Source organism: Cyprinodon tularosa, unplaced genomic scaffold (genome assembly GCF_016077235.1).
Source record: "Cyprinodon tularosa strain WSP-4 unplaced genomic scaffold, ASM1607723v1 ctg733, whole genome shotgun sequence".
Lineage (NCBI taxonomy): Eukaryota > Metazoa > Chordata > Actinopteri > Cyprinodontiformes > Cyprinodontidae > Cyprinodon > Cyprinodon tularosa.
Window position 1 is genome coordinate 209,618 of NW_024039489.1, and position 15,268 is coordinate 224,885.

A 15,268-nucleotide genomic window follows, 5' to 3' on the forward strand; every position below is an offset into this window, starting at 1 on the left:
ATAGCAAGGAGGGCTAGGTGTTACCATGGTGATAACAAAGCAAGTTAATGTTGCCATGGTGACAGCAAGGCAGGCTAATATTGGCATTGTGGTAACAAGGCAGACTAATGCTAGCATGGTGATAGGCATGCTAATCTCTAATGTTTGCATGATAATAGCAAGGCATGCTAGTTTGAGCATTGTGATAGCAAAGCAGGCTAATGTTGGCATACTTCCAGGTTTGATGTCAATACAGAAGGAGGACTAACGTCTTTAACGCTGTTGTTGGGTTTTGACGTTTGAACCACAGAAAAATAACCGATCATCTCTCCCTGCAGGTTTTAATCAACACACGCGTTTTACTCCATTATCACACTTAACTTTAAATTTGTTGTCACATTCTCCTTTCAATTTAGCACATGTTAAAATGGGTCCTTAGACATTTTTTTTTGTTTGTTTTTTTAACAAGAATTATTGAAATTATTTTCAGATTGCACATACATAGATTCACTAATTCTAAAAAACCGAAAAGAAATTACTTTAGGGTCAGGGTTAGAATTCATTCAGCGATAACAACCTACTGAGCCTACTGGCACAATCTGAAGCCATCCTATGGGACTGATAGTCGCTAATAACGGTTATTTATTCGGATGATAACATCTGAAGAGGATGCAAACAGCCACTTGGTATTTACCGTGTAAAAGAAGACTGAACCAAACTGAACCCCATGAGCCGATGAGGTTCCATATATATGAAAATTTTTAGATTTCATCTTCACCTGCTGCCAGCTGGTTTCACCTAAATAGATACATTGATCCACTATTCAATTCAATTCAGTTTATTTCTATAGCGCCAATTCACAACACATGTCATCTCAAGACACTTTAGAATTCAACCAGATCATCCAGTCAAATTGATTCAAAGTTTTCTATCTAAAATGCATCCCTCACACTAAGCATGCTTGTAGCGACAGTGGAGAGGGAAAAACTAACTTTTAACAGGAAGAAACCTCCACCAGAACCAGGCTCAGTGTGAGCAGCCATCTGCCGACACCGACTGGGGTTCAAGGAGACAGAAGAGGAGACATACAGAAAGGAGCAATGATACTAAAAGCAACTGTAAAAGGCGCCCCATCCATGAAACACACAGCCAGGCAGACAAGCTCAGAGCCAGCTCCCATTTCAGAGGATGAAGAGAGCACATCCAGTTAGTCACAGTCAGAGAAACAGGACTACACTGAAAAACAGACCAATCTCTGACATCTATAAATAATGGTGTTGATGGCAGCAGCATAGCTGACATTTCTCTCTAGGATGGCATCACAGCCAAACAGGAACAGACCAGATGAAGCTACTATGAGAAAAAGCAGAGAGAGCAGAACGTTAGAGATTGAACTAACAGACTCTGCAGAGTGGGAGAATAGAGATAGAATGAAGCAGAATGATGAAAAAGGGGTCCCTATGTCCTCCAGCAGTCTAAGCCTATAGCAGCATAACTATAGAGATAGCTCAGGATAACCTGAGCCACTCTAACTAGAAGCTTTATCAAAAAGGAAAGTTTTAAGCCTAGCCTTAAAAGTAGACAGGGTGTCTGCCTCAAATATTATGGATGTCTACAATTAATTTTAGATCTACATACTACATACTCCTATTGTTACTAGATTTAATTTGTATTTTCAGACATGTTCAGAGATGTTTTTCAGACATCTTAAATAAATATTCAGTCAAGCTGATAAATCCCAGATTGGCCACTTAAACTGTGTAACCATTTCTAAATATATAAAAACCTTTTTTTTCCCCTGGAATTCAGTTTCTGCTGCAAAAATGTAATTAAGTATAAAATACTAAATATATTATTACAGTTAAGTCTAGAATTGTCATTTTTATCAGGAATCATATTTAAGTGATCTACAAATGGAACAACAGAGCGGAGAGTGTAAATGTAAAATCGACCTGCCATAGGCCACTTTGTATAAACTTCTGAATTAACTGGAGCAACAATCTTCTCCTTCCCCACTGTCGTCTCCTTTGTAGCTGTAGCGCTGTTTCTTTGTCTTTTAAACACATTTTCCATTTTTTTGCATTTCTTAGTTTAAATCTCTAGTTCCAGTGGGGTGAAAAAGGCACTTCCTGTTGCCTGTTGTCATGGTGACTCGTCGAATCGGGGCTTCACTGATAATGGCTTTTCATACTTGTTATGCACGCTGAACTCTGAGGGGTTCTACTTGGAGTTGATTGAACTAATTCATAGCAGTTGTTGTAAAGCCTCAGGAAAACTCAGAATTCCTGACTTTAGGCTAGATTAATTTAGAAATGAGAGTTTAACCTGCTTAGTTAAACAGATCCCTGGAACCATTATGCAGAAGTATATTAGTATAGCAGGTGAAGCTCCTGACAGCTCCTTGATATTTTTAAATCCAATTGTCCAGCTGTTTCAGAGGCAGAATGTCGGATAAGAGGGTGACAGGTAGGTGAAGGTCAGGAATTTGTTTATTCAGGATCCAGAAAGGGGGCTTTGGGGGGCAATAGCTGAGTTATGTTGTGAAAGAGGGGTAAGTCCTACATTCTATTTTAGAATTACATTTGTGGTTATTGTTCACTTCTGATAGAGTTAGCTGCCCTCTAACCTGGGATTTGTTCATAAGAGCAGAAATGGTTTGCTACAGGCCAGGTGGACAAACAATAGCACTTGCAATATGATCATGAATTATCCATCCACTTTTCATCATGCTTATCCAAAGCGGGGTGGTGAGGGCTGCTGGTGTCTATCTCCAGCTGTCTATGGGCGAGAGGCGGGGTCCACCCTTGACAGGTCACCAGTCCATCGCAGGGCAACACAGACACAAACAACCATTCACACCCACACCTGAGGAGAATCTAGAGAAGGCAATTAACCTAATAGTCATGATTTTGGACTGTGGGAGGAAGCAGGAGTACCCAGAGAGAACCCACGCATGCTCAGGGAGAATATGCAACCTCCATTCAGAAAGACCCCAGGTCAGGAATTGAACCTAGAACCTTTATGCTGCAAGGCAGCAGTGCTACTCACTGCGTCACTGTCAAGCTGTTATAATTGTGAATTAAAAAACACAATTTTCAAATGACAGAAGATGCTGACTTTCTCCCTCAGGCCTTTACATGTCAGTAATACACTTAACTAGGGTTTGCCACCATGGAAGCAAGACACAGCAGGAAGACCTCTGCAGCCTTTATCCACACAGCTGCTGACCACAGCAGCTTCCTGACAGCGGAGCTGCTTCAGAGGAAGCTGGCCGATTCCATCCCAGGCCTGCGTTTCATCCATTCCTCCTCTGTGTGGGATCGACACTCCTGTCCGTCAGGCTGATAATGAAGAGCAGTTTTCTATAATAGGCTTTTTCTGTTTGGAGCTACTGTTTATGGATGAAAACCTTTTTTAAAGAGGAAGGATTTTCATTCAAAGTAAAAATGATATGGGATAAAATCCAACTAACCACCTTTGTCTCAAAGTGTCCTGGTCTCAAAGCTACAGTCATTAATTGTTATGAACATTGTAATTGGAAAGTAGCTATACCCTGACGGAGTGATGAGGGTGTTTTGGCTAAATTAATTTAACCAGCTTAATGCCTTATTAATCCACCTAATTCATACACACTGAGGATGATGAGAAGACATCATCCTGTCTTAGCAGCATCATTATAAGTCAGTGGTTCAAGCGAGCGGCTTCCTGTTGGATGTTAGCTATATTACAACGCTCTGATTGCCTCTCTGTTGATAACATTGATGTAAAAGGACACGCTGAGAATGGCTTTCCTTTAGTGAGCATGCTTTTCCACTCATGTTACCCCAATAGTAGTGAGTGTCATCTATGCAGGTGGTGTAAGAGCTTTAATGAATTGCTGTCTGAGGTTACATAATATAACGACATATCCAGTCTTTAACTTGACATGTATATCCCTTTTAGAAGTGTCCTCAATTACTTCCAACTTGCAGACATGCTTTGTGCACCATAATTACATCACTATAGATAGTTAAAAACAGGCGTACTTAATCGCTTTGTGAATTTAGACTTGTCTAAATATAAGGTTTTGCCATGTTTTAGTTGGAAATGCCCAAAAGTCTAAATACATGAGTCCCCCTGGCCATTACCAGGTTCTAAAATGAGTTCAGTCAACTCTCAGTTGTACAGAAATACTTTCTATTTCAAACACAAGAGCAACTGTAAGATGAAGCTTATAGTTGCCTTTTGTATCTATGCTTCTTTTTCTATGTCTGCTTCTGGCTCCTTGAACCCTAGTCGGCCTCAGCAGATGGCCGCTCACACTGAGCCTGGTTCTGCTGGAGGTTTCTTCCTGTTCAAAGGGAGTTTTTCCTCTCCACTGTCGCTACAGGCATGCTTAGTGTGAGGGATTGCTGAAGAGTCAATGAGTCGATGCAATCAGCTGGTTTTCCTTAGATAGAAAACTTTGAATCAATCTGACTGGATGAGGTCAAATGTAGACAATGAGACAATGAGAAAGTGTACAATTTCTCCAAAACTCTAAATAAACAAAATATAAACAAGCTGGATATTTACATAGAGTAGAAAAATAAACTAACTATAGGTAGGATATGAAAACATATGCTTAGGTGTCTGAATATTTACAATCCAATTCAATGAAAGTATAAATGTAAGATTTTTATTTGTTTCTGATTGTACATATATGTGAAATCAAATATATTACCTGTTAGAATACAAGTTAAGAAGTTACACTTTTACAACAATGCAAGTAGCAATCACAAATCCAGCGATACAAATCTGCAACCCTGATAGAACTGTTACACTCCTTACCAGTTGGTGGCAGTAATGCACCCAGGGGGGATTTACCATTAAGCAATACTAGGCAATTGCCAAGGGCCCCAACTACCTGGGCGCCCCTTAAAACTCTGTTCACATGTATGGTTAATACAACTATTCCTCATTTGTGCACATTAATTATGTTTTTGATAAAAATCCTTTCGCTAAGAAGCCATCAGAACGCTGATAATATTAGGTGTGTCTCAGCCCCCCCCTTCAGTGTCCACCATATTGGATCAGTCCATTTGCTGCACATGTTCAGAAAGGTCCAAACAGACAGCAGCAAACCATTTGAAAACAAACCATGCAAAGAGCAGTGTTGCTAACTTAGCGCTTTAGTCGCTATATTTAGCCACTTTTCAGACCCCTCTAGAACTTTGATTTCTAAAAAGCTCCTAGCGCCAAATCTAGCGACTTTTTTCTGCTACTGGAGACTTTGGAGACAACATCTAAAAGCAGCGAACTCTGCTCTCCAGAGCAAGTAGATTGGTAACCCCGCCTCCTGCTCTCCTCTATCTTGTCTGCTGTCATGATTCATGCAGCTATTATTTCATCCAAATGAAAAATGGAGAACAGAGAAGCAGATCATGGCTTGTCTACAGTGAAAAGAAGGACTGGGTTATTTACTTTGGCCTTTTTGGAAACACAGGAAGGAGCAATCAGCTAAGTGAGCTTAGTGCTTGGAAAAAATCTTTCATTCCTGGGGTCTACAGTGAGAACTCTATCCAGGGTAGGAAAAGAGCTCCTGATTGCTGTGCTGAATCCAGACAGCATTCAGCCATATGGATGCTGGTCAAATTGTAAACATTTAGGAAAAGAGCTGTAAAAAATCAAAGGTACTCAAATGAAGTGATCATCTGAATCTCTCTCCTTTATAAAACCCAAAACATATGAAGGTGAGAATGTTATTACGTGTCACAGAAAAAAGGAAGAGAAAATGTATTTGTATCAAACCTTGCCTTTGCAAGGTAGCTCCCTGCGAAGGCAATGGATATCAGAAGGTCCCTACGCTAACTCCAACAGCCCTAGGAAGCATCATGCTTCCTCTTCCTAGCTCCTTTCTATCTGCCTTCATTATTCAAATGGGACCTGTTGTGGTGACCATATAGCAGTCTTTGTCCTTACCAATTTGAGGTATTCGGATTGAGCCGATATTTTAGCAGAGATATAACCTGACATTGATGGTTCTGTTTTAAACTTTCCGATGCAATAAGGCAACCAACTGGTGAGGAGTGTAATGACATCATTGAGGGTTATAGACTTGTGCATTAGGGTGGTCCTTATATAAGGCACAAAAAAAATAAAGTTAAGATTTTTTTTGTTCTGACTTTCTAAAATGTTCCAACATATAAAAAATGAGCACATGCTAAATTTCAAGAATTTTGGTTGAACTTAAGAGGTAGCTCAGGTTCGATGAAGTTCATACAATAAATCTGCACAGGTATGCACAGTTTGCTTAAGATCAAGACTGAGGTTTTTAATTTATTTATTACCTGTTGACAATGATTCAACTTTATTCATTTTTATCATTTATTTCACAGATTATATTCAGATATATTGTTGATTAATTTTTTTTTACCATTTTACAGTTTATCGAGATGTTTGTGTAAAAAGACCCGATAATCCATTGTGTACATTTGTGATCGGTACTGCAAAGTTATAACTTCTAAACTTATGAGTTATTAAAATGAAACAAATACAAATATTACATTTATACACTTTAATTAACTTAAATTTACAAATTCAGATACCTCAGCAAATATTGTTATTGACATTGATTTTACCGCATACTTACATATATATAACAGATTTGTTTTGCACACATTTCCTCTGTCATTCTGTAGAATAACCTTCTGAACTGGGTTTGGTGTTTGTGTTTTTAGAAGTGATGGGTGGTGGCTGATTTTCATGCTTCTCACAATGCTTTGCTAGAACATTCCTATTATCAGGACTAGTGTAATTTAAGTCAGGTTTGTATTTTAACTGCATAACACTGACCTCAGTGTCCATAAGTTACTTTGTTATTAATCTAGAAGTGTTTTCAGGGTCATTATCAATATTCCGACATAATCTTTCCTCGTGATACATTTTTGTAAAGTACCTCCTCCAGCCAAAGCTCTCTTAACATGATGCTGCCACCTCCGTGTTTCACAATTGGGAAGATCATCTCTGGTTCTTAAGCTCCTACTTTTATCCTTCTAATACAGATTAGCCTCATGGCTAAATTGTCATCTAGTGGCTTCTCTTCTCTGAGCCACATTTGGGCCATCTTCATCATTAAAAGGTCTGTTGCTGTTATTCTGAGGTTGATTCAATATTTTACATGTAAACATGTTCATCTCTGGGACAAAGGACCAGGCGATATGTTACAACAGATGAATCCTGCAGCTGAAGGCATCTGAAAATTGTCCCCAACAAGGTCAACTTTTCTCTTGACTGATTTCCATAGGTCTGTCCATGTTTTCACACAGGGAAGCAGTGTGTTTATATTATTTATAATGTCATCATGTGACTGGGAGTACGTCACTGAGACTGTGTACAATTAGTTAACAAGCCGAAGCAATGCAAGCGATCGAGTGTGGAAAAGTCCAACATCAAAAGGAGCAAGAAGATCTTTGATTTTAAGGGAGATAAAACTTGAGTTGTGCTTGAAAAACAGTCTGACTGTTGGAGTTCCTTAAAACTGGAGCCAAAGCTCAGGAAGCATTCTGATGTCACTGCGAAGTGAATAGAGACGTGTTAATGTGTTTGCTAACAGTGCTGCTGGTGTTAGCAATGCTTTTAAGCCTCATGCCAAGAGCTGTTGGTTTTCCACGAGGTGTTAAAGAATGGTCGGCAGCGTGGGCACACATTTAGTAGCTGCATCAGTGGCCACTATCTGGCTCTCTGGTTGGTTAGGGGTACCACCAGAAGATGGAGCCCCGTCTGTTTATCTCAGCTCTCTGACACAAGGGCCCGATAACAAAACCAGCCCCTAAACACTAACCCTGAGCACTAACCCTCAGTTTGTGTGTTCCCATGGAGGGTCCGCCACATTAAGGGCCATCACAGACCATGTAGTGGGTAGAGTGAGTGGATCGTCCAGCCCTTAAAGTGGTAGGGAAGCGGCTGTTCCAACCATTGCATTTCCGAATTCTCCCGAGTGGTCTCCGACTTTATACAAGTGGATAAAGTGAATGTGATTGGTCGATTATCAAGAGGGCGGGATTGTTGAGGCGAAAGGTTCACAAAAGCAAGTTTTTGTTGTGGCCGGTTTGTGGGAAGCATCTTGCTAACTAGTTAGCAACTTAGTGCTAGCAGGTTCCCAATGGAAAATACCATTGGGACCAAGTAGCACTAAATTGGTGACTTAGAAACGACGCTGTCAAGGAACGCTATGGACAGAGGAAACATGCAAGAGGAGGAGAGTTTAGTTTCGGAGGTCGTGGATGAGTCTCCTCCGTCATCCATTTTTTATTTAGAGGAGGAAAGCGGGGACTAAGATGTTGTGGAAGAGGACGCCAGGGCGGCAGAAGCTTGGTTTGGTGTAGAAGGCTTCCTGCCGTACATGTTTGAGCACTTGCCTCGCAACGCTGCCAGTTCTGTTAGCTCTACGCCTGCCGAAGACACAGACGTCCATCCCCGTGAACACTGGGATGCAACTCAATGGGAAAGGAAAGGATTCTGATTTCAACTGTTGCGTATATTAGCTGTGACATATGAACCAAGATGCTATGACCGAAAACATTTGATTGACAGGTGACCGTTGATATATGATTGGCTGAATTTAGGTGTTCAGGCTGACATAGAACTAACTGGCCTGCAGAAGATAATGAAGAAAAAAACACAGATTTTAAAACAGAAATATTTTTTAAATAGAAATTTTCTAACTTTTCGGACAATATCGTCTGATAAAGCCATGTTTAAGCCAGAATGATTTGACATTTAAATATGACTTCCCTACGACTTTAAAGGCCATCCCAGAACACGTAGTAGGTAGGGCGAGTGAACGGTCCAGCCCTTAAATAGTCATTGTTACCGTTCCATTCTCGTTTATGCCCCCCCTCCTTTAATCAAGGCGCCTTCCACAACTGTAAGTGAGACTGTTAGTGCTTAGGGTGCAGTTTGGGATTCACCCTTGAACTTCATAGCTTTATTTCATCAGGATCAAACGGAGTTGGATCTTTTTGGTAGAGGCATACAAAGTGACTCTGTACCCTTGATGGACAGGGCAGTGAACGGATCACTTTCAGCCTCTAAGGCCTTTGTTATTATAACGTTTGGATCGACAAATGTCAGCTGAATGCATGTTTGTCTGACTGGTTGTGTGAGACTTTGACAGCTCTGCCACTATGTTCTGTCATTGCAGCATTTTCCTTTTGCATGTGTCTTGTCTCATTGCTGTGTTTCCTGCGTGTTTATGCATTTGCAGTGCGTTTGATCCTCGCGGCCACCATAGTTTTGCCTTAGAGTCATCTCAGCTAAGTGGCTCTGGATGTTTTTATCCATTCATGGTGTTCTTCACCCTGAACCCAGAGAGCTAAAAATGTTAGATTGGGTTTAAAACATTAAAAGGTTCTTGGATTTGGAAAACATCTTCAGAAAATGTGGAGGTTTTTCTTCCAACAGGTCGTTTTTTATAATTCTCCTTTAATAAAAACTAACAATAGTCTCTCAGCTGAAGATTAAATGTTCTACAAGGGAAATCGATGAAGCAATAACGCTGACTTTATTTTTGTTGTAAAGGTGGCAGCCAACACCTTCTCATCACCCCAGCATACAGGGAACTACACACACACTCTGTCTTCTCCTCAACATGCCCCCAACTACAACCTGCTGTCTCCCAGCCACCAGCCAAACTACGCCACCTATAAAGAAGGCTACAACGTTTACGGCATTGAGAGCGTCAAGATCTAACACGGGTAGGAGAGTGATGATTGACAGCTAAAACTTTGCTCCCCTCACAGCCATAGACCAGGTTTAACCTGCCAGCCCCGCCCTGAGCAGCAGGGCATCTTCAGATGCACTTTAGCAAAACTTAGACCTTTTTCTAGAAGATATTTTAAAAAGACACAAAGTTGAACTGTGAATAAAGAGATTAAAAAATACATATTTTTGCTTTGAAGAGGAAAACTAGTACTGTCTACAGTACTACTGTCATGTTTTCCCTATTACTTTATTAAGAAACAAAGCTAGAAACTGGACTATAGAGCTTTATAATTTAGACCTGCTCTATTAAACTACCAGTAAATCTTTGTCTCTGGATTATCTTCACAGCATTGGGACTGGATTTGCCACTGAAGATGGCTGCCGTTAGTCCTGGATTTATTTACCATAATAAATAAAGTTATGATACGATGAACTCCAGTATTTTGGTCCCTGATGGGAAACTTATTGCAAAGAAATAAAGAAAAAACATAATAGAAGCAGTGGCATAAAAAAGAGATTAAAGGTCAAATCTGTGTATGGCTGTGATCTTCCTGCCGTTTGTTTACTCCTTATCCTGAAGCTTTTCCTCACTTCTTCCATCTCCCTTTATTCCTCTGACTTTATTCCTTCTTTCTCTCCTGTATGTTCCTTGATCCTTTCTTCCTTCTCCTCTTTTACCCTGTATTGTTTTTTTCACCTCCCCCCCTTTTATTCTCTTTACCCTTGCTCCCTGATCCTTTGTGATTTCTTTTCTCCGTCACTTTCCTTAGTTTATAGCCAATCATCCTCTTTTAACTAAATGATTAAAGGTCGACACAAAGAGAAACATCCGTTAAACGCAGTTAATATTCAACCATATAATTATCACAGACCAACAAAAATAAGACAAAGATAGACTGAATACATAATAAAAAAGAAAGTTGAAATACAAATTTTTGATTAGGGTAGAAAGAAAAGCTATTCAAATCAAGATGTACGCTTGGGAAAATGTTGATTTGCAAAAAGCTTTTAACCATCTGTGCTAACTGTCTTTTTTTGTTGCTGTGGGTGAGGTTTGGACCACTTCTTCTTTGCAGGTCTTTATATTTTCAGACAGATTTGACTACGTGCTGTTTTCACAGACGGCTCCTGCCTCGGGGGGGATTTAGAGCCCTGACGGGTGCTGACCACTGTTAGCCCTGCAATGGTCAGGGTGTACAGTATCTATACAAACGGGAGTCAGGATGGGAGCTGGATTCTGAGGGCAGATTGGTGCTGCTGCCATGGCGAACAGTGACCATCCTCTCCTTTCTAATAGATGAAACACCAAAAATGTCCAGTAACTATGGATGGTCTTTTTAATGTTTAAAGACCGGATTTAACTAGCCTTCAGAGGCTTTAGCCATTCCAGGTTCAAATCTTTGCTAATGGCTCCTCCTATCGGTTGCACCGATACTGATATCAGTATCAGGCAGGGCCCCGATCCACTACTAAAACCGTGGTATTGGTATCCGCGAGTACCAACAAATAGGGCACTGATACCATTTTGAGAGCCAACAGTTTATTCAACTACTGTCACCCATTCCAGGTAGGCAATAAAAAGTTCTCCTGGATTCACTTTGTATTAGTCTTTTTCCTGCTTCACAAAGGTAGGCAGCAGCTTGACAAAGCCATGATGGCAATTATTTTACATCCAGGTGGTATGCAATTCTTCATATATACACACACATTAATTTCAACTGGTTTTAGTATGCTATCGGTATCGGCCGATACTGCACAGCCAGGTATCAGTATCGGGGCCACAAAATGGAATCGGCGCATCACTAATGATGACACCATTGATGGTAGGAGGAATAGCTTCAAAACTGTCCAGCTGTTGTTGCATTGGTCCTTTATAGACAGCAGCGGTTCTGTTGGGGAACTTTCCCAATGAGACACCTTTTACAAAGTCTTCTATCAACATTTCTCTGTTTTGCCCCAAAAACTGATAGAGAGACGGAGCAAGGACCTCTCTCCATGGGGTAGAAGGTGGAGGTTTTAACCAGCAGTCTTGCACAGCAAAAACGATCTAGAAATAAGTAAAAAAATTATTAAATTGAGTGTATTCACCCTTAATTTGAGCAGGTAAATGAGAACGTTTGCCAATGGAATGAGTAATTTTACTCTTAAAATAAGATAATTAGATAATATGCACTTGAAATAAGACAGTGCAATTGTATTTTCTTATTTTAAGTGTAAGTTGTCTTGTTCCATTGGCAAAATGTCTCTTTTACCTCCTCAATCCAAGAACAAATGCACTTATTTTAAGAAAAAATGACTTATCTAGATTCAGATTTTTTGCAGTGGTAGGGTAGAGACAACAGCATAAACACATTAATCTGAGGAAGGTGAGGCACCAGAGGTGATGATGGAGAAGATTTAACCTGTGGAGAACAAATTAAATAAGAAATAAGGTAAAATAGCAGGTTTTACTTCAAATGTTTATCTAAATAAGGGGTAACACAAAATTATTTTCTAGTTTGTGCAATATTGCATATGTTCTGATGCCAGATTTATTTGTGATTTAAAAAGTAATGTTCTGGAGAAATCAATAAACATGATCCTCACAGTGCTCTCTGCCTCGTCTAGAAAGAGCAGGTTTATGATGGCATCATCTACTCCATCTCCATGGCGATAAGCAAACTGCAGGGGGTCCTGAGAGTTTGCTGAGGTGAACCAACAGAAGTCTCTCTAGGACTTTCATGATGTGGGTTGTCAGGGCAACAGGTCACCAGTCACTGAGGACTGTTGGCTGAGTCTTCTTTGGCATTGAACCAAGGCAGGATGTCTTCCACATCACTGGACCTGTCCACAGGTTCAGACTAAGGAAGAAGAGGTGCTGTAGAATCCCACAGAGCTGCTCTGCACAGGCCTTCAGGACACTGGGGCTCACATCATCAGGACCTGCTGAGTGATTACCATTCAGTCTCTCCAGTTGAGTCTTTACTGGACTTCTAGAGACAGACAGGTTGAAGGGCGAGGGAAGAATTGAATCAATTGTTGAAGAATGGATTCAGTTAATTGGATTTGTCCAGAGTTTATGTCTGATAATTTTTTTTCCTTGAAGCCTCTGGTCTTCTTTACCCCTGTCCACAATTCTCTGACATTGTTTTGCAGGGCTTCTTCAGCTTCCTGGGACTATCTTCTTCTTACAGTTCTTTTTAATTTTGTCTCTTGGAAATAAGCTTATACTCTAAGCAGAGGAAAATCAAGATCAAATTTCCTAAGTTTAGTTCTCACTTTACAGTAGTAGTGGAGTCCTTGACATTTGCAAAACAAGTTCCATGTTTTGTTATCGGTGGTACAACAGCTGACAAACTTTACGAAACATTGCAGTGTAGCAGAAATGGAGCTTTGATAAAATCCCCCCTTATTCCCAGATCTATTAAATAGGAGAGTATTTCCAGCGCTACACCAAGGAAGTTAGGTTGCAAAGGCATCCAGTTCGGTGGAAGTGCTTGGTGAGCCAAGGCACAGATTGAGAGGTAACTCAGGCGGGGGGAAGCAAGGTAAGGCAGGCAGGGGGAAGCAAGGTAAGGCAGGCGGGGGGAAGCAAGGTAAGGCAGGCAGGGGGAGGCTGGGTAAGGCAGACAGGGGGAAGCAAGGTAAGGCAGGTAGGGGGAGGCAAGGTAAGGCAGGCAGGGGGAAGCAAGGTAAGGCAGGCAGGGAGAGGCAGGGTAAGGCAGACAGGGGGGAGCAAGGGGCTGCCCGTGTCTGGGCTACCGATCCCTGGAATAGATGAAGAACAACAATGTTTCATTAAAAATAAATACATGTACACTGAATGTTGTAGATATTAATTTTTGGAAAGTGCTTTTTAAATATTTATTCAAACATTACAGTATACCGTTAAATTATAAAATGACTAATTTAATAATGTATTTTCTCATGGAATAATAAGGAATACATTTCAATTATAAATTGAATGTCATTTAAAAAAAACTGATTTCAAAATAAGTACAATTACTTCACTCCGTATGATATATAAATATAGAGTGAAAGTATTTTTAGGGGTCTAGTTGTTTTTAACTTCACCTGCTCCAAATGATTTAAGTACTTTTAATTTAGTGCATTTCTGAATGTGAATACATATACCCATTCTCATGCTTTTTATGCTGGTGCATGTTAACTGCTGGTGCAAAGGTGATGCTTAGTGGGGTTGGAAGGGGGAATGAAGGGCTTGGTTGCATTTGATAAACATGGTGCACATTGGCAAGAGAGATCCGGGTGGACAAAATAGCGAAACAGTGCACTGGCTATGCCCTGGCCCCCTTCCATGTTGTTCTCCGTTGTCTACTTTCCTGATTTCTGTCGCATTGATAACATCATGATGAGTTCACCGGGCATGTGGCTATGGGAGGCAAAAACCACACAGCTGCCTGCGGGGCTTCAACCTCATTTTTTTACCCAGAGTGAAATGTCACTACCCTTCACCCGATAATTTCAGTGGGAAAGCAGCTGAAGCGATTTAAGCTATATTGCTACCAGTACATTTACTAGATTTATGTTATATTCATAATCTGCTTTGTAATGTAAAAGATTGCAAAGCTGAGAGCAGAGGACCAAACTCTAGCTAGCAGGCAGCTGCACTCTAATCAGTTTCACAACAAAACAAACAGCAGCTAGTGACGTTAGCTTTTTAAAATAAATGTCAACTTTGACATTTCATGTTATTTAAATTAATTTAGAACTGTGTTTATGGTAAGAATAAGTGTGCTTATATACACTATACTGTATCCAGTTTTATATCTGATAAGCAGTTAAAAGGATAAATGGAAATGTTCATTTTCACTACCAAGCTGATGCGCATTCACTGCCAGGAAGCTGTATTAAAATTTCGTTTTATGTAATAAAATGGCAATAAAATTTACTCTAAGTTTAGGAGAAGCTAACAAGAAGGAAAGAGCAGTATATTCTAGAAATGTTTTCCTTTCTCAATTAAAAAATAATTTATCTTTTTTTTTTTTTTTTTGCAATTAATATCATTTTATCTCCAAAACTTATTTAAGAATTAAACTACTAAAATAAATAATTCTAAGAAGTCTAAGGTTTTAATTCAATTGTTGTAATACTTTGAAAGTGTCCAAATCTCTTTTTGGACAGCCTCTGGTTAAAAAACCATATAATGGAATATGCTGCAAACAATGATGAAGCTCTTCATTAACGTTATAACGCATCTTTCATACTTGAAATCTTTGCAAAGTTAAATACATCCATGCATCTATTGGATGATGGAAAAGTCTAATTCATTCTTAAGGTTGAATTCAACTGATTTCAGTTCAGTTTATTTATGTAGTTCCCAGATCTGGTTCTATTCAACCTGGTTCTAAATTTCTATTAAAGGAAAGCGTATGGCCCTTACATAAGGCCGTCCTACGTGGTCGTCCTGTTAGCTATCTTTTTCTGCGCACTTTCAGGCATATATCTGTGGTGAGCTACGGTTTCAGACAGTCACTGAAGCTCACCTTTCTCACCACTTTGAAAATGGCCGAGGGTCGTAAGAGAAAAAGTGTCTAGGAAGTGTATGAGAAGAAAACAAAGGCGTCAG

The 15,268-nt window shown here is 40.0% G+C and overlaps 1 protein-coding gene across 4 annotated transcripts in view; it reads left to right on the top strand.

The window, feature by feature from the left end:
* The window catches only part of LOC119772939 (glutamate receptor 2-like), a 97,905-nt gene that overhangs the window by 78,605 nt on the left and 4,032 nt on the right, over positions 1 to 15,268 (top strand). For 2 of the 4 annotated variants that reach the window (XM_038269652.1, XM_038269653.1), the window contains exon 19: positions 9,520 to 9,695. The exons of the other annotated variants lie outside the window; for them this stretch is intronic. In XM_038269652.1, the coding sequence (XP_038125580.1) occupies positions 9,520 to 9,690 (171 nt within the window). In that variant the 3' untranslated portion in view covers positions 9,691 to 9,695. The remainder of the gene's footprint in view (positions 1 to 9,519; positions 9,696 to 15,268) is intronic. 4 annotated transcript variants of the gene reach the window in all.